The sequence below is a fragment of the Symphalangus syndactylus genome, chromosome 6 (genome assembly GCF_028878055.3).
Source record: "Symphalangus syndactylus isolate Jambi chromosome 6, NHGRI_mSymSyn1-v2.1_pri, whole genome shotgun sequence".
Classification (NCBI taxonomy): Eukaryota; Metazoa; Chordata; class Mammalia; order Primates; family Hylobatidae; genus Symphalangus; species Symphalangus syndactylus.
The window spans coordinates 51,753,463-51,771,448 of NC_072428.2; the positions used below are offsets into that span (position 1 = coordinate 51,753,463).

The 17,986-nt window shown below is 42.2% G+C and overlaps 3 protein-coding genes across 3 annotated transcripts; all 3 read left to right on the forward strand.

Moving 5' to 3' along the window:
* The first annotated feature begins 314 nt into the window (after positions 1-314).
* Positions 315-1,416, forward strand: LOC129483916 (RNA polymerase II subunit A C-terminal domain phosphatase SSU72 like protein 2). The gene has a single exon (XM_055281332.1). It carries the CDS (start codon positions 417-419, stop codon positions 999-1,001), a length of 585 nt encoding a protein of 194 aa, XP_055137307.1. The 5' UTR covers positions 315-416; the 3' UTR covers positions 1,002-1,416.
* A 6,889-nt stretch (positions 1,417-8,305) lies between these two features.
* On the forward strand, positions 8,306-9,080 carry LOC129483917 (RNA polymerase II subunit A C-terminal domain phosphatase SSU72 like protein 2). The gene has a single exon (XM_055281333.2). The coding sequence runs from the start codon at positions 8,312-8,314 to the stop codon at positions 8,894-8,896; it is 585 nt and encodes a 194-aa protein (XP_055137308.1). The 5' UTR covers positions 8,306-8,311; the 3' UTR covers positions 8,897-9,080.
* Positions 9,081-16,200: 7,120 nt separating this feature from the next.
* LOC129483918 (RNA polymerase II subunit A C-terminal domain phosphatase SSU72 like protein 2-like) lies at positions 16,201-17,136 on the forward strand. The gene has a single exon (XM_055281334.2). The coding sequence runs from the start codon at positions 16,207-16,209 to the stop codon at positions 16,789-16,791; it is 585 nt and encodes a 194-aa protein (XP_055137309.1). The 5' UTR covers positions 16,201-16,206; the 3' UTR covers positions 16,792-17,136.
* The last annotated feature ends 850 nt before the right edge of the window (positions 17,137-17,986 follow it).

Sequence of the window (17,986 nt, forward strand, 5' to 3'; positions counted from 1 at the left end):
TCCAATTTCGTGTCTGAAGGTCACTGGAGAGTCCTATGACATGCTTGCGGGTAGCTTAACTGTCTTGGCCATTGTCAACAGCAGCCCCCAGTGATTAGGAGAACCACCAGAGCAGACTCCAGATTTTAAATGAATCCGGACTGGGTGGCGCCACCTTTGTTGAGAGTTACTGGTTTAGGTGATTTGATCATCTTGATTGTTCTTGTGATGACTTAGGAGACCATTATCACAACCTAATCAATCCAGAAGTCATGAAGTCTCCACCCACTAATTAAGGCGACTCAATATAAACCTGCCACCTGTGCCTCCACATTAGCTCATTTGGAAGACCTGGGTATAGGTGGTTGTCTCCTCGGCTCAGAGTCCCTGCAGCAGCTGAGGTGCCCGTGTCTCTCTGGTTCCCAGTGGCCGCCATCATGCTCTCCTCCCCACTCAGGGTGGCTGTGGTGTGCGTGAGCAACGTCAACAGGAGCATGGAGGCCCACAGCATCCTCAGCAGAAAAGGGCTAAGTGTCCGGTCTTTTGGAACTGAATCTCATGTGAGGCTACCGGGACCAAGACCCAATCGTCCTGTAGTTTATGATTTTGCAACAACATATAAGGAGATGTACAATGACCTCCTCAGGAAAGACAGAGAATGCTACACCCACAACGGAATCTTACACATCTTGGGAAGAAATGAGAGAATCAAGCCCGGTCCAGAAAGATTTCAGGAGTGCACGGATTTCTTTGATGTCATCTTCACCTGTGAGGAGAGTGTCTATGACACAGTGGTGGAAGATCTGTGTTCCAGAGAACAGCAGACCTTTCAGCCTGTGCACGTGATCAACATGGACATCGAAGATACCCTGGAAGATGCCACCCTGGGAGCTTTCCTCATCTGTGAGATTTGCCAGTGCCTGCAGCAGTCAGACGACATGGAAGACAATCTGGAGGAGCTGCTGTTGCAAATGGAGGAGAAGGCAGGAAAAAGCTTTCTTCACACCGTCTGCTTCTACTGAAGATCTGGGCTGGCTTTGTCCCCTTCCTCAGTAAGAACTTAGGCATGGGACTTTAGTCCAGATTTATCGTGAGAAGCATCTGCAAAGACCTTCCACTGAGTGCTGCTTGTATTACTTTTGTACATATCACCTGGAAAGAGACTATCACCAAGAAAATATTTTATGGGAAATGAGAAGGACGGACAGTTTTAAAAGCACTGAAAACTGCTTGGCATTGTTCTTGGCGCGTTACGTAGGAAAACTAATTTAATGCTTATACCATTCTACAAGGAAGCTATCCCACCACGACTGCATTTTCCAGATGAGCAAACCGAGCCGATAATGGACTTCTGGAAAAATGATTTGTTTAAGGGTATTCAGTAGATAAATAACATTGTATAGATAAGCACCTTTCAAACAAACTTCCTTTTCTCAATTTGAGTGGTTTTTTTTTTTTTAATTTTTAAATTTTTTGAGTTAGCTGAGACCAACGGAGTGTGGTATATTAACTTCAATGTCGTTCTTCTTTAATAAGAGTATGATATTACATGTTTGAACAGATAAATGTTTTTACATACAGATTATATCTTTTTTACTAATGCTGACTTTAATAGGTAAATTCCAAGTTGGATAATGAACTACGTATTATTGTAAAATTTGGAATTATCTGCTCAAATAATAGGTCATCAAATTAAATGAAATAAAAAATGTAAATAAAAGGTATATTCTTATTTCTGTTTGGGGGATGGATTTCAAGCCACTAAGCGACATGCTTTTGTTTAAACCTTATGAATTACAAGGAAGAGAAGGGATCTTTCATAGTGAAAATTTTATTAAGTTTAAAATGTTCATTGGTACGAACATTGAGAACATCGGGTGATAAACCCAATGATGTTTTCAAGGAGAAACAAGCGAAACAGTTTTCATAATCCTTGGTAGTGGCACTAAACCATGTTCACTAATAGGAGAAAAAATAGATCAGAAGTAGTTGTTCAGAGTTGAATTAATTTACATGTTATCTATTGAACTAGACTTATTATGGTAACCTCAAATAACAGCAGAGATTAGCTCTCAAAAGATAATGAGTTTATTTAAACGAAGGATTGCAAACAAGAATGCACCAGGTACAACAAGTCGTTGGTGCATCCTGAGAGGTTGGGGTAAGGGGAAACTTTTAAAGGCAAAAAGAAGTCCACAGAAACTAGTTTAAAACAAAGTTTATTGGTCACAGAAGCTGACTGCAGGTGTTGGTGTTAGCTTATTGGTGGAGACAGCCATTGCTAGGCATGTATTCTTGCGAGAACATTTTATCTGGAATGCTGTAGTCTTGAAGACACTGCAGTTACAGAGATATGTGTGAACACGCAGAATGAGCCAAGCGTGTAAGACCTGATGATGGTGTAAAGCATGCAGGATGTGCCATAATCTACTGTGGGTTTTAGGGAGTCCTTGTGATAGTTCTTATCTCAGATATACAAGCATGGGCTCCCCTCCTTCATGACCCTCCAGCTCCACTTCACCTGGATCTGACGATAGTGGACTTCATCTTGGTAGTAAAAACTGTGACATTCTTGGTATCAGAAACTTCCAAAGTTTTAAGAAAATATTCTGTTTCCTCTTGCAGTGTAGGTAGCAGGAGGCAAGGCTGGAAGTGGGGAACCCAGCTGGTACAGTAGTTCGCAGAGGAGAGCTTGGAAGCTTGGGGGAGGGAACTGTCTGTGAAAAGGCAGAGGAATGGACACATGGGAGAGGAATGTTAGAGCTGACATGAGAGGACTTCTTGATGAGAAAAGGAGGACTTTTGAATCACTCTCAGATTTCTGACTTTAAGGGTGGCTGGGTCCAAATATATAAGTGAAAGTTTCGGTGGTAGGGCTAATTTTTTGTATTTTTAGTAGAGACGGAGTTTCACCGTGTTAGCCAGGATGGTCTGGATCCCCTGACCTCGTGATCCGCCCGCCTCGGCCTCCTAAAGTGCCGGGATTACAGGCGTGAGCCACCGCGCCCGGCCGGAGAGATGATTTTTTAAAATACCCTGAATAAGGGTAACTCTCTCAGGAACACAAAGAAGGGCAACGGAAGTTAATTCTCTGAGATGCTGAAGATACCTGGACGGAGACAGGAGAACATTCATGAGGCATGTGAGAAGTTGTCTAGATTGGGCTGAGTAGATAAGCAACTACTCAGGTACCCACAATTTCACCCATAGACCAGGCCCCAGTCATTGAGCTCTTTAACCTCTCTTCTTTGCCTCCCAGAAGCAAAATCCTCTTTACCCTCAAAGTACCAAATGGCCACCCTTAGCTTAACAGGTCCTCTTCAGGCTTCTCTTTTCTACTTAAGATTTACATTGCTTCATTTGATCTTCTTTTCTGGCTGTTACTTTGTCAGCATAGTGGTGCACACACTTGGCCGTCAACCTCCAGTGGCATTTTCATGTCTGTTTTGGTTTATTCCACCTCCTTCTGAAGGGCGAATTTCTTCGGGGTATTATACGTTTTCATAGTGCTTGTGTGATCACAGGCTGACCTGGTGGTAGTTGCTGTCCACAGCAGGCACATCCTAAGGAGCCTCTACTGGGCTCTTGTCACGTAATTCTATTTCTGAAACCGTTTCAGCCGTTACTTAGAGCGTACTGCAGGAACAAAAATAGGAGTAAATCTTCCTACTCTGGAAACTGAATTTAGAGATGGGGAGAATGGAACCTGAGAGGCAGGGAAAGAATGATTATGTGTACTTACTATGTGCTAGATTCTCAGCCAGGCACTGAATAAATACAGACATGCTAAAAGTTGTTTATCTATTATACTGCATTATTTCCTGGATCCCCGAACTTCTGCACCACGCTCATCTCCTGAGAACGGAGAAGGGCATTACATAATGGTAAAGGGTTCAATTCAGCATGAAGACCTAACTATCATAAATATATATGCACTCAACACAGGAGCACCCAGATTCATAATGCAAGTTCTTAGAAACCTACAAAGAGACTTAGAATCCCACACGAAAATAGTGGGAGACTTCAACATTCCACTGACAGTATTAGACAGATCATCAAGGCAAAAAGATAGCAAAGGTATTCAGGACCTAAACTCAATATTGGACCAAATGGATCTAATAGACCTTTTCATTACTTATTTTTGAGACACACTCTGCCTCTGTCATCCAGGCTGGAGTGCAGTGGCATGATCTTGACTCACTGCAAACTCCACCCCCCAGGCTCAAGCGATTCTCACGCGTCAGCCTCCCAAGTAGCTGGGATTACTATTAAAATTTTATGAGACGGCGATTAGGAAAAAGTGTCTTAAAAGGCTCCATAAGTGGGGATTGATGAAAAAATGGAGAAATACTGGACTAGCTTGAACAGAAATAAGAAACACTCAGGCATCTGCTGGTAAAAATTTTGAACTCTAAGGAGAAAGAGAAAAATCTTACAAACATCCAGTTAGAAAGAACATATTTCCAGCTTTATCAATGTCCCTACAAAGGACAGGAACTCATCCTTTTTTCTGGCTGCGTAGTATTCCATGGTGTATATGCGCCACATTTTCTTAATCCAGTCTAAAACTGATGGACATTTGGGTTGGTTCCAAGTCTTTGCTATTGTGAATAGTGCCACAGTAAACATACATGTGCATATGCCTTTACAGCAGCATGGTTTATAAGCCTTTGGGTATATACCCAGTAATGGGATGGCTGGGGCAAATAGTATTTCTAGTTCCGTTATGCAAACTATCGCAAGAACAGAAAACCAAACACCACATGTTCCCACTCACAGGTGGGAATTGGACAATGAGAACACTTGGACACAGGAAGAGGAACATCACACACCGGGGCCTGTCGTGGGGTTGGGGGAGGGGGGAGGGATAGCATTAGGAGATATACCTGATGTAAATGATCAGTTAACTGGCGCAGCACACCAACATGGCACACGTATACATGTGTAACAAACCTGCACGTTGTACCCTGGAACTTAAAGTATAACAAATATAGAGAGAGAGATAACATATTGTCTACAGAAGAAGAAAGATGCTGGGATTAGACTTTTTTATCTCCAATGCTGGAACGGACACTGGCCCAGCAGTTAAGGACTACTGAGAGAAAGGACTACAGCCCAACAATCCTGTACCCAGCCGGGATGTGGCCCCTCTGCCAGGATGAAGGAAAGATACACGGCAATTCGGACAGTTTGTCTCCTGTGTCCCCCAACAGAGAAACCTACTTGAGAGAAGATAATGTTCCAAACATTATCTCTCATCTGAACCTGAACAACGATTGATGGGAATGTGAAGGAAAGAACACAAATCTCTGGGCTTCACCACTGGAGTTTGTGATTCAGTCGTTTGAGGTCTAAATTTTCATTTTTTACAGGTTCCCAATTAATGCTAATGCTGCTAGTCTGAGAACATACTTTGAGAAACTTTAAGGTGTCTACTAGTTTGTGTGTTTGTTCGTTTGTTTGTTTGTTTGTTTGTTTTGAGACAGAGTTTCACTCTTCTCGCCCAGGCTGAAGTGCAATGGCATGATCTCTGCTCACTGCAACCTCCACCTCCCGGGTTCAAGCAATTCTCCTGCCTCAGTCACCGGAGTAGCCGGAATTACGGGCACCTGAAGCCATGCCTGGCACATTTTTTGTATTTCTTTAGTAGAGACAAGGTTTCACCATGTTGGCCAGGCTGGTCTCGAACTCTGGACATCAGGTGATCCACCCGCCTCAGCCTCCCAAAGTGCTGGGATTACAGGCATGAGCCACCGCGCCCAAAACGATGACTTCAAGTGAAATGCTGTATAATAAAATTAATTTTATCATAGGCTAATTCATATGAACAAGAGTCACAAAGACATCACCAAACTTCTAAATAAAGATTCAACACAGAATATTAAACTTAGAAATACATGTGAGCTGTACATACAATTAAGAAAGCCTAATAAAACCTAGTAAGATTATTATTCACCCAATTTTTGGTGAATCAGTGAGTGACGGCGGTCGTAGTTGTGGTAAGTTAAATCAAGGAATAAATGTTTGCAAAGAAAAAATTGTAAGGAGCGCCTCCTGCTACTACTACACCGTTAAAAAATCAATAATGACAGACACGGCAGGCTGATCTATTTTGTACTCTCATCGTTATTGTCTTGCATTTGTATGATTACCACATGTTTTGTGAATTTTTACTTTTCAATAATTTGTATTCATTCATTTTCCAACCCGCTGATTCCAGTTCAGAGTGGCAGGTGGCGGGAACCTATCTCGGCAGCTCAAGGTGTGAGGCAGGAACCAACGCTCCACAGGACCCCATCCGGGGCTCAGGGCACACCCCCATACTGGGACCATAGAGATGTCAGTTCACCTAATGTGCACATCTTTGGGATGTGGGAGGAAACAAGAGTATCCAGAGAAAACTCACACAGACATGGGGAGAATATGCAAACCCCACGCAGACATTGGCCTGCCAGAAGTCCATTTTTTAAATTAATATTATAATAAATGATACTATTTGAGGCTGGGCACAGTGTCTCATGCCTGTAATCCCAGCACTTTGGGAGGCTGAAGCGAGTGGATCACTTGAGCCCCTGGGCTTTTGAGAGCAGCCTGGGTAACATGGTAAAATTCCATCCTCTACAAAAAATACAGAAGTTATTCAGGCATGGTGGCAAACACCTGTAGTCCAAGCTACTCAGGAGGCTGAGATGAGAGGAATGATTGGGCCCAGGAGTTTGAGGCTGCAGTGAGCCATGATGGTAGCACTGCACTCCAGCCAGGGTGACAGAGCAAAACTGTGTCTCAAAAAACAAAACAAAAAAAAAGATGTTATTTGAGAACCGGCTGTATTTGCCATGTAAGGATCACCTTAAGAGGGACATAGAAAAATTAAATATGTTGCTTTATAGATGGATTTTATCCCTGCCTCAAGGACAAAACTGATGTCTCTGGTCCGATTTATATTGAAATAAATGTGAGCTATACGTACATTTAAGAAAGATTAATAAAAACAAGTAAAATTGGGCCGGGTGAGGTGGCTCATGCCAGTAATCTCAGCACTTTGGGAGGCTGAGGCGGGCAGATCACTTGAGGTCAGAAGTACAAAACCAGCCTGACCAACATGGTGAAACCCCATCTCTACTAAAAATACAAACAGTAACCGGGTGTGGTGACGCGTGCCTGTAGTCTTCAGCTACTTGAGAGGCTGAGCCAGGTGAATCCCTTGAACCTCGGAGGTAGAGGTTGCAGTGAGTCGATATTGTGCCATGGCACTCCAGCCTAGGGGACAGAGCGAGACTCCTCAAAAAAAAAAAGATTATTATTTACCCAATATTTGGTAAATCAGTGAGCGACAGCAAACAGAGCTCACCTATAAACCAGTCGTGACTGGGTGGGGCCACCTTTGTGGAGCGTTCCTGAATTAGGGATTTAATCATTTTGATTGTTCTTGCCATTACTTAGCAGTCCATTATCGTAATCTAATCAATCCAAAAGTGACATGATTATCTTCTTTTTTGAAACCCCATTCATAATTTTAAAATCTCTTCTATTTTCTTGATAAATTATACGACTACTAAAAAAATTCTAAACATTGCATTTAATTATAGAAAAGCTCGAACTCAGCTGTACTTGGAGGCGGAGGATTGCATCAATTCCGCCATTCCCTGAAGAATCATTATGATTTCAATAACATCAAATGCAGAAAATGTTGTGTTGCATAACTCTTAAAATACCATAGGCAGATATGTTGTTGAGAATGGGATTTTTTGGTATTGGTGTAAAATTTTGTGAATTTCTGGACAGAACTATATACAATGGTCCTGTGATTTATGCAGTTGTATTTCTCGAACGTTATGAAGATTAAAACAAGCAACAACACTCGTAATTTATAATTAAATAGGGTACAGCCTTGGAAACTGTCAACGTGTTTATCATCCAATTTCGTGTCTGAAGGTCACTGGAGAGTCCTATGACATGCTTGCGGGTAGCTTAACTGTCTTGGCCATTGTCAACAGCAGCCCCCAGTCATTAGGAGAACCACCAGAGCAGACTCCAGATTTTAAATGAATCCGGACTGGGTGGCGCCACCTTTGTTGAGCGTTACTGGTTTAGGTGATTTGATCATCTTGATTGTTCTTGTGATGACTTAGGAGACCATTATCACAACCTAATCAATCCAGAAGTCATGAAGTCTCCACCCACTAATTAAGGCGACTCAATATAAACCTGCCTCCTGTGCCTCCACATTAGCTCATTTGGAAGACCTGGGTATAGGTGGTTGTCTCCTCGGCTCAGAGTCCCTGCAGCAGCTGAGGTGCCCGTGTCTCTCTGGTTCCCAGTGGCCGCCATCATGCTCTCCTCCCCACTCAGGGTGGCTGTGGTGTGCGTGAGCAACGTCAACAGGAGCATGGAGGCCCACAGCATCCTCAGCAGAAAAGGGCTAAGTGTCCGGTCTTTTGGAACTGAATCTCATGTGAGGCTACCGGGACCAAGACCCAATCGTCCTGTAGTTTATGATTTTGCAACAACATATAAGGAGATGTACAATGACCTCCTCAGGAAAGACAGAGAATGCTACACCCACAACGGAATCTTACACATCTTGGGAAGAAATGAGAGAATCAAGCCCGGTCCAGAAAGATTTCAGGAGTGCACGGATTTCTTTGATGTCATCTTCACCTGTGAGGAGAGTGTCTATGACACAGTGGTGGAAGATCTGTGTTCCAGAGAACAGCAGACCTTTCAGCCTGTGCACGTGATCAACATGGACATCGAAGATACCCTGGAAGATGCCACCCTGGGAGCTTTCCTCATCTGTGAGATTTGCCAGTGCCTGCAGCAGTCAGACGACATGGAAGACAATCTGGAGGAGCTGCTGTTGCAAATGGAGGAGAAGGCAGGAAAAAGCTTTCTTCACACCGTCTGCTTCTACTGAAGATCTGGGCTGGCTTTGTCCCCTTCCTCAGTAAGAACTTAGGCATGGGACTTTAGTCCAGATTTATCGTGAGAAGCATCTGCAAAGACCTTCCACTGAGTGCTGCTTGTATTACTTTTGTACATATCACCTGGAAAGAGACTATCACCAAGAAAATATTTTATGGGAAATGAGAAGGACGGACAGTTTTAAAAGCACTGAAAACTGCTTGGCATTGTTCTTGGCGCGTTACGTAGGAAAACTAATTTAATGCTTATACCATTCTACAAGGAAGCTATCCCACCACGACTGCATTTTCCAGATGAGCAAACCGAGCCGATAATGGACTTCTGGAAAAATGATTTGTTTAAGGGTATTCAGTAGATAAATAACATTGTATAGATAAGCACCTTTCAAACAAACTTCCTTTTCTCAATTTGAGTGGTTTTTTTTTTTTTAATTTTTAAATTTTTTGAGTTAGCTGAGACCAACGGAGTGTGGTATATTAACTTCAATGTCGTTCTTCTTTAATAAGAGTATGATATTACATGTTTGAACAGATAAATGTTTTCACATACAGATTATATCTTTTTTACTAATGCTGACTTTAATAGGTAAATTCCAAGTTGGATAATGAACTACGTATTATTGTAAAATTTGGAATTATCTGCTCAAATAATAGGTCATCAAATTAAATGAAATAAAAAATGTAAATAAAAGGTATATTCTTATTTCTCTTTGGGGGATGGATTTCAAGCCACTAAGCGACATGCTTTTGTTTAAACCTTATGAATTACACGGAAGAAAAGGGATCTTTCATAGTGAAGATTTTATTAAGTTTAAAATGTTCATTGGTACGAACATTGAGAACATCGGGTGATAAACCCAATGATGTTTTCAAGGAGAAACAAGCGAAACAGTTTTCATAATCCTTGGTAGTGGCACTAAACCATGTTCACTAATAGGAGAAAAAATAGATCAGAAGTAGTTGTTCAGAGTTGAATTAATTTACATGTTATCTATTGAACTAGACTTATTATGGTAACCTCAAATAACAGCAGAGATTAGCTCTCAAAAGATAATGAGTTTATTTAAACGAAGGATTGCAAACAAGAATGCACCAGGTACAACAAGTCGTTGGTGCATCCTGAGAGGTTGGGGTAAGGGGAAACTTTTAAAGGCAAAAAGAAGTCCACAGAAACTAGTTTAAAACAAAGTTTATTGGTCACAGAAGCTGACTGCAGGTGTTGGTGTTAGCTTATTGGTGGAGACAGCCATTGCTAGGCATGTATTCTTGCGAGAACATTTTATCTGGAATGCTGTAGTCTTGAAGACACTGCAGTTACAGAGATATGTGTGAACACGCAGAATGAGCCAAGCGTGTAAGACCTGATGATGGTGTAAAGCATGCAGGATGTGCCATAATCTACTGTGGGTTTTAGGGAGTCCTTGTGATAGTTCTTATCTCAGATATACAAGCATGGGCTCCCCTCCTTCATGACCCTCCAGCTCCACTTCACCTGGATCTGACGATAGTGGACTTCATCTTGGTAGTAAAAACTGTGACATTCTTGGTATCAGAAACTTCCAAAGTTTTAAGAAAATATTCTGTTTCCTCTTGCAGTGTAGGTAGCAGGAGGCAAGGCTGGAAGTGGGGAACCCAGCTGGTACAGTAGTTCGCAGAGGAGAGCTTGGAAGCTTGGGGGAGGGAACTGTCTGTGAAAAGGCAGAGGAATGGACACATGGGAGAGGAATGTTAGAGCTGACATGAGAGGACTTCTTGATGAGAAAAGGAGGACTTTTGAATCACTCTCAGATTTCTGACTTTAAGGGTGGCTGGGTCCAAATATATAAGTGAAAGTTTCGGTGGTAGGGCTAATTTTTTGTATTTTTAGTAGAGACGGAGTTTCACCGTGTTAGCCAGGATGGTCTGGATCCCCTGACCTCGTGATCCGCCCGCCTCGGCCTCCTAAAGTGCCGGGATTACAGGCGTGAGCCACCGCGCCCGGCCGGAGAGATGATTTTTTAAAATACCCTGAATAAGGGTAACTCTCTCAGGAACACAAAGAAGGGCAACGGAAGTTAATTCTCTGAGATGCTGAAGATACCTGGACGGAGACAGGAGAACATTCATGAGGCATGTGAGAAGTTGTCTAGATTGGGCTGAGTAGATAAGCAACTACTCAGGTACCCACAATTTCACCCATAGACCAGGCCCCAGTCATTGAGCTCTTTAACCTCTCTTCTTTGCCTCCCAGAAGCAAAATCCTCTTTACCCTCAAAGTACCAAATGGCCACCCTTAGCTTAACAGGTCCTCTTCAGGCTTCTCTTTTCTACTTAAGATTTACATTGCTTCATTTGATCTTCTTTTCTGGCTGTTACTTTGTCAGCATAGTGGTGCACACACTTGGCCGTCAACCTCCAGTGGCATTTTCATGTCTGTTTTGGTTTATTCCACCTCCTTCTGAAGGGCGAATTTCTTCGGGGTATTATACGTTTTCATAGTGCTTGTGTGATCACAGGCTGACCTGGTGGTAGTTGCTGTCCACAGCAGGCACATCCTAAGGAGCCTCTACTGGGCTCTTGTCACGTAATTCTATTTCTGAAACCGTTTCAGCCGTTACTTAGAGCGTACTGCAGGAACAAAAATAGGAGTAAATCTTCCTACTCTGGAAACTGAATTTAGAGATGGGGAGAATGGAACCTGAGAGGCAGGGAAAGAATGATTATGTGTACTTACTATGTGCTAGATTCTCAGCCAGGCACTGAATAAATACAGACATGCTAAAAGTTGTTTATCTATTATACTGCATTATTTCCTGGATCCCCGAACTTCTGCACCACGCTCATCTCCTGAGAACGGAGAAGGGCATTACATAATGGTAAAGGGTTCAATTCAGCATGAAGACCTAACTATCATAAATATATATGCACTCAACACAGGAGCACCCAGATTCATAATGCAAGTTCTTAGAAACCTACAAAGAGACTTAGAATCCCACACGAAAATAGTGGGAGACTTCAACATTCCACTGACAGTATTAGACAGATCATCAAGGCAAAAAGATAGCAAAGGTATTCAGGACCTAAACTCAATATTGGACCAAATGGATCTAATAGACCTTTTCATTACTTATTTTTGAGACACACTCTGCCTCTGTCATCCAGGCTGGAGTGCAGTGGCATGATCTTGACTCACTGCAAACTCCACCCCCCAGGCTCAAGCGATTCTCACGCGTCAGCCTCCCAAGTAGCTGGGATTACTATTAAAATTTTATGAGACGGTGATTAGGAAAAAGTGTCTTAAAAGGCTCCATAAGTGGGGATTGATGAAAAAATGGAGAAATACTGGACTAGCTTGAACAGAAATAAGAAACACTCAGGCATCTGCTGGTAAAAATTTTGAACTCTAAGGAGAAAGAGAAAAATCTTACAAACATCCAGTTAGAAAGAACATATTTCCAGCTTTATCAATGTCCCTACAAAGGACAGGAACTCATCCTTTTTTCTGGCTGCGTAGTATTCCATGGTGTATATGCGCCACATTTTCTTAATCCAGTCTAAAACTGATGGACATTTGGGTTGGTTCCAAGTCTTTGCTATTGTGAATAGTGCCACAGTAAACATACATGTGCATATGCCTTTACAGCAGCATGGTTTATAAGCCTTTGGGTATATACCCAGTAATGGGATGGCTGGGGCAAATAGTATTTCTAGTTCCGTTATGCAAACTATCGCAAGAACAGAAAACCAAACACCACATGTTCCCACTCACAGGTGGGAATTGGACAATGAGAACACTTGGACACAGGAAGAGGAACATCACACACCGGGGCCTGTCGTGGGGTTGGGGGAGGGGGGAGGGATAGCATTAGGAGATATACCTGATGTAAATGATCAGTTAACTGGCGCAGCACACCAACATGGCACACGTATACATGTGTAACAAACCTGCACGTTGTACCCTGGAACTTAAAGTATAACAAATATAGAGAGAGAGATAACATATTGTCTACAGAAGAAGAAAGATGCTGGGATTAGACTTTTTTATCTCCAATGCTGGAACGGACACTGGCCCAGCAGTTAAGGACTACTGAGAGAAAGGACTACAGCCCAACAATCCTGTACCCAGCCGGGATGTGGCCCCTCTGCCAGGATGAAGGAAAGATACACGGCAATTCGGACAGTTTGTCTCCTGTGTCCCCCAACAGAGAAACCTACTTGAGAGAAGATAATGTTCCAAACATTATCTCTCATCTGAACCTGAACAACGATTGATGGGAATGTGAAGGAAAGAACACAAATCTCTGGGCTTCACCACTGGAGTTTGTGATTCAGTCGTTTGAGGTCTAAATTTTCATTTTTTACAGGTTCCCAATTAATGCTAATGCTGCTAGTCTGAGAACATACTTTGAGAAACTTTAAGGTGTCTACTAGTTTGTGTGTTTGTTCGTTTGTTTGTTTGTTTGTTTGTTTTGAGACAGAGTTTCACTCTTCTCGCCCAGGCTGAAGTGCAATGGCATGATCTCTGCTCACTGCAACCTCCACCTCCCGGGTTCAAGCAATTCTCCTGCCTCAGTCACCGGAGTAGCCGGAATTACGGGCACCTGAAGCCATGCCTGGCACATTTTTTGTATTTCTTTAGTAGAGACAAGGTTTCACCATGTTGGCCAGGCTGGTCTCGAACTCTGGACATCAGGTGATCCACCCGCCTCAGCCTCCCAAAGTGCTGGGATTACAGGCATGAGCCACCGCGCCCAAAACGATGACTTCAAGTGAAATGCTGTATAATAAAATTAATTTTATCATAGGCTAATTCATATGAACAAGAGTCACAAAGACATCACCAAACTTCTAAATAAAGATTCAACACAGAATATTAAACTTAGAAATACATGTGAGCTGTACATACAATTAAGAAAGCCTAATAAAACCTAGTAAGATTATTATTCACCCAATTTTTGGTGAATCAGTGAGTGACGGCGGTCGTAGTTGTGGTAAGTTAAATCAAGGAATAAATGTTTGCAAAGAAAAAATTGTAAGGAGCGCCTCCTGCTACTACTACACCGTTAAAAAATCAATAATGACAGACACGGCAGGCTGATCTATTTTGTACTCTCATCGTTATTGTCTTGCATTTGTATGATTACCACATGTTTTGTGAATTTTTACTTTTCAATAATTTGTATTCATTCATTTTCCAACCCGCTGATTCCAGTTCAGAGTGGCAGGTGGCGGGAACCTATCTCGGCAGCTCAAGGTGTGAGGCAGGAACCAACGCTCCACAGGACCCCATCTGGGGCTCAGGGCACACCCCCATACTGGGACCATAGAGATGTCAGTTCATCTAATGTGCACATCTTTGGGATGTGGGAGGAAACAAGAGTATCCAGAGAAAACTCACACAGACATGGGGAGAATATGCAAACCCCACGCAGACATTGGCCTGCCAGAAGTCCATTTTTTAAATTAATATTATAATAAATGATACTATTTGAGGCTGGGCACAGCGTCTCATGCCTGTAATCCCAGCACTTTGGGAGGCTGAAGCGAGTGGATCACTTGAGCCCCTGGGCTTTTGAGAGCAGCCTGGGTAACATGGTAAAATTCCATCCTCTACAAAAAATACAGAAGTTATTCAGGCATGGTGGCAAACACCTGTAGTCCAAGCTACTCAGGAGGCTGAGATGAGAGGAATGATTGGGCCCAGGAGTTTGAGGCTGCAGTGAGCCATGATGGTAGCACTGCACTCCAGCCAGGGTGACAGAGCAAAACTGTGTCTCAAAAAACAAAACAAAAAAAAAGATGTTATTTGAGAACCTGCTGTATTTGCCATGTAAGGATCACCTTAAGAGGCACATAGAAAAATTAAATATGTTGCTTTATAGATGGATTTTATCCCTGCCTCAAGGACAAAACTGATGTCTCTGGTCCGATTTATATTGAAATAAATGTGAGCTATACATACATTTAAGAAAGATTAATAAAAACAAGTAAAATTGGGCCGGGTGAGGTGGCTCATGCCAGTAATCTCAGCACTTTGGGAGGCTGAGGCGGGCAGATCACTTGAGGTCAGAAGTACAAAACCAGCCTGACCAACATGGTGAAACCCCATCTCTACTAAAAATACAAACAGTAACCGGGTGTGGTGACGCGTGCCTGTAGTCTTCAGCTACTTGAGAGGCTGAGCCAGGTGAATCCCTTGAACCTCGGAGGTAGAGGTTGCAGTGAGTCGATATTGTGCCATGGCACTCCAGCCTAGGGGACAGAGCGAGACTCCTCAAAAAAAAAAAGATTATTATTTACCCAATATTTGGTAAATCAGTGAGCGACAGCAAACAGAGCTCACCTATAAACCAGTCGTGACTGGGTGGGGCCACCTTTGTGGAGCGTTCCTGAATTAGGGATTTAATCATTTTGATTGTTCTTGCCATTACTTAGCAGTCCATTATCGTAATCTAATCAATCCAAAAGTGACATGATTATCTTCTTTTTTGAAACCCCATTCATAATTTTAAAATCTCTTCTATTTTCTTGATAAATTATACGACTACTAAAAAAATTCTAAACATTGCATTTAATTATAGAAAAGCTCGAACTCAGCTGTACTTGGAGGCGGAGGATTGCATCAATTCCGCCATTCCCTGAAGAATCATTATGATTTCAATAACATCAAATGCAGAAAATGTTGTGTTGCATAACTCTTAAAATACCATAGGCAGATATGTTGTTGAGAATGGGATTTTTTGGTATTGGTGTAAAATTTTGTGAATTTCTGGACAGAACTATATACAATGGTCCTGTGATTTATGCAGTTGTATTTCTCGAACGTTATGAAGATTAAAACAAGCAACAACACTCGTAATTTATAATTAAATAGGGTACAGCCTTGGAAACTGTCAACGTGTTTATCATCCAATTTCGTGTCTGAAGGTCACTGGAGAGTCCTATGACATGCTTGCGGGTAGCTTAACTGTCTTGGCCATTGTCAACAGCAGCCCCCAGTCATTAGGAGAACCACCAGAGCAGACTCCAGATTTTAAATGAATCCGGACTGGGTGGCGCCACCTTTGTTGAGCGTTACTGGTTTAGGTGATTTGATCATCTTGATTGTTCTTGTGATGACTTAGGAGACCATTATCACAACCTAATCAATCCAGAAGTCATGAAGTCTCCACCCACTAATTAAGGCGACTCAATATAAACCTGCCTCCTGTGCCTCCACATTAGCTCATTTGGAAGACCTGGGTATAGGTGGTTGTCTCCTCGGCTCAGAGTCCCTGCAGCAGCTGAGGTGCCCGTGTCTCTCTGGTTCCCAGTGGCCGCCATCATGCTCTCCTCCCCACTCAGGGTGGCTGTGGTGTGCGTGAGCAACGTCAACAGGAGCATGGAGGCCCACAGCATCCTCAGCAGAAAAGGGCTAAGTGTCCGGTCTTTTGGAACTGAATCTCATGTGAGGCTACCGGGACCAAGACCCAATCGTCCTGTAGTTTATGATTTTGCAACAACATATAAGGAGATGTACAATGACCTCCTCAGGAAAGACAGAGAATGCTACACCCACAACGGAATCTTACACATCTTGGGAAGAAATGAGAGAATCAAGCCCGGTCCAGAAAGATTTCAGGAGTGCACGGATTTCTTTGATGTCATCTTCACCTGTGAGGAGAGTGTCTATGACACAGTGGTGGAAGATCTGTGTTCCAGAGAACAGCAGACCTTTCAGCCTGTGCACGTGATCAACATGGACATCGAAGATACCCTGGAAGATGCCACCCTGGGAGCTTTCCTCATCTGTGAGATTTGCCAGTGCCTGCAGCAGTCAGACGACCTGGAAGACAATCTGGAGGAGCTGCTGTTGCAAATGGAGGAGAAGGCAGGAAAAAGCTTTCTTCACACCGTCTGCTTCTACTGAAGATCTGGGCTGGCTTTGTCCCCTTCCTCAGTAAGAACTTAGGCATGGGACTTTAGTCCAGATTTATCGTGAGAAGCATCTGCAAAGACCTTCCACTGAGTGCTGCTTGTATTACTTTTGTACATATCACCTGGAAAGAGACTATCACCAAGAAAATATTTTATGGGAAATGAGAAGGACGGACAGTTTTAAAAGCACTGAAAACTGCTTGGCATTGTTCTTGGCGCATTACGTAGGAAAACTAATTTAATGCTTATACCATTCTACAAGGAAGCTATCCCACCATGACTGCATTTTCCAGATGAGCAAACCGAGCCGATAATGGACTTCTGGAAAAATGATTTGTTTAAGGGTATTCAGTAGATAAATAACATTGTATAGATAAGCACCTTTCAAACAAACTCCTTTTCTCAATTTGAGTGGTTTTTTTTTTTTTAATTTTTAAATTTTTTGAGTTAGCTGAGACCAACGGAGTGTGGTATATTAACTTCAATGTCGTTCTTCTTTAATAAGAGTATGATATTACATGTTTGAACAGATAAATGTTTTCACATACAGATTATATCTTTTTTACTAATGCTGACTTTAATAGGTAAATTCCAAGTTGGATAATGAACTACGTATTATTGTAAAATTTGGAATTATCTGCTCAAATAATAGGTCATCAAATTAAATGAAATAAAAAATGTAAATAAAAGGTATATTCTTATTTCTCTTTGGGGGATGGATTTCAAGCCACTAAGCGACATGCTTTTGTTTAAACCTTATGAATTACACGGAAGAAAAGGGATCTTTCATAGTGAAGATTTTATTAAGTTTAAAATGTTCATTGGTACGAACATTGAGAACATCGGGTGATAAACCCAATGATGTTTTCAAGGAGAAACAAGCGAAACAGTTTTCATAATCCTTGGTAGTGGCACTAAACCATGTTCACTAATAGGAGAAAAAATAGATCAGAAGTAGTTGTTCAGAGTTGAATTAATTTACATGTTATCTATTGAACTAGACTTATTATGGTAACCTCAAATAACAGCAGAGATTAGCTCTCAAAAGATAATGAGTTTATTTAAACGAAGGATTGCAAACAAGAATGCACCAGGTACAACAAGTCGTTGGTGCATCCTGAGAGGTTGGGGTAAGGGGAAACTTTTAAAGGCAAAAAGAAGTCCACAGAAACTAGTTTAAAACAAAG

Bases quoted from the DNA above. Each gene is read 5' to 3' on its own strand.
- LOC129483918 (XM_055281334.2), top strand. From the start codon at position 16,207: ATGCTCTCCTCCCCACTCAGGGTGGCTGTGGTGTGCGTGAGCAACGTC.
- LOC129483916 (XM_055281332.1), top strand. From the start codon at position 417: ATGCTCTCCTCCCCACTCAGGGTGGCTGTGGTGTGCGTGAGCAACGTC.
- LOC129483917 (XM_055281333.2), top strand. From the start codon at position 8,312: ATGCTCTCCTCCCCACTCAGGGTGGCTGTGGTGTGCGTGAGCAACGTC.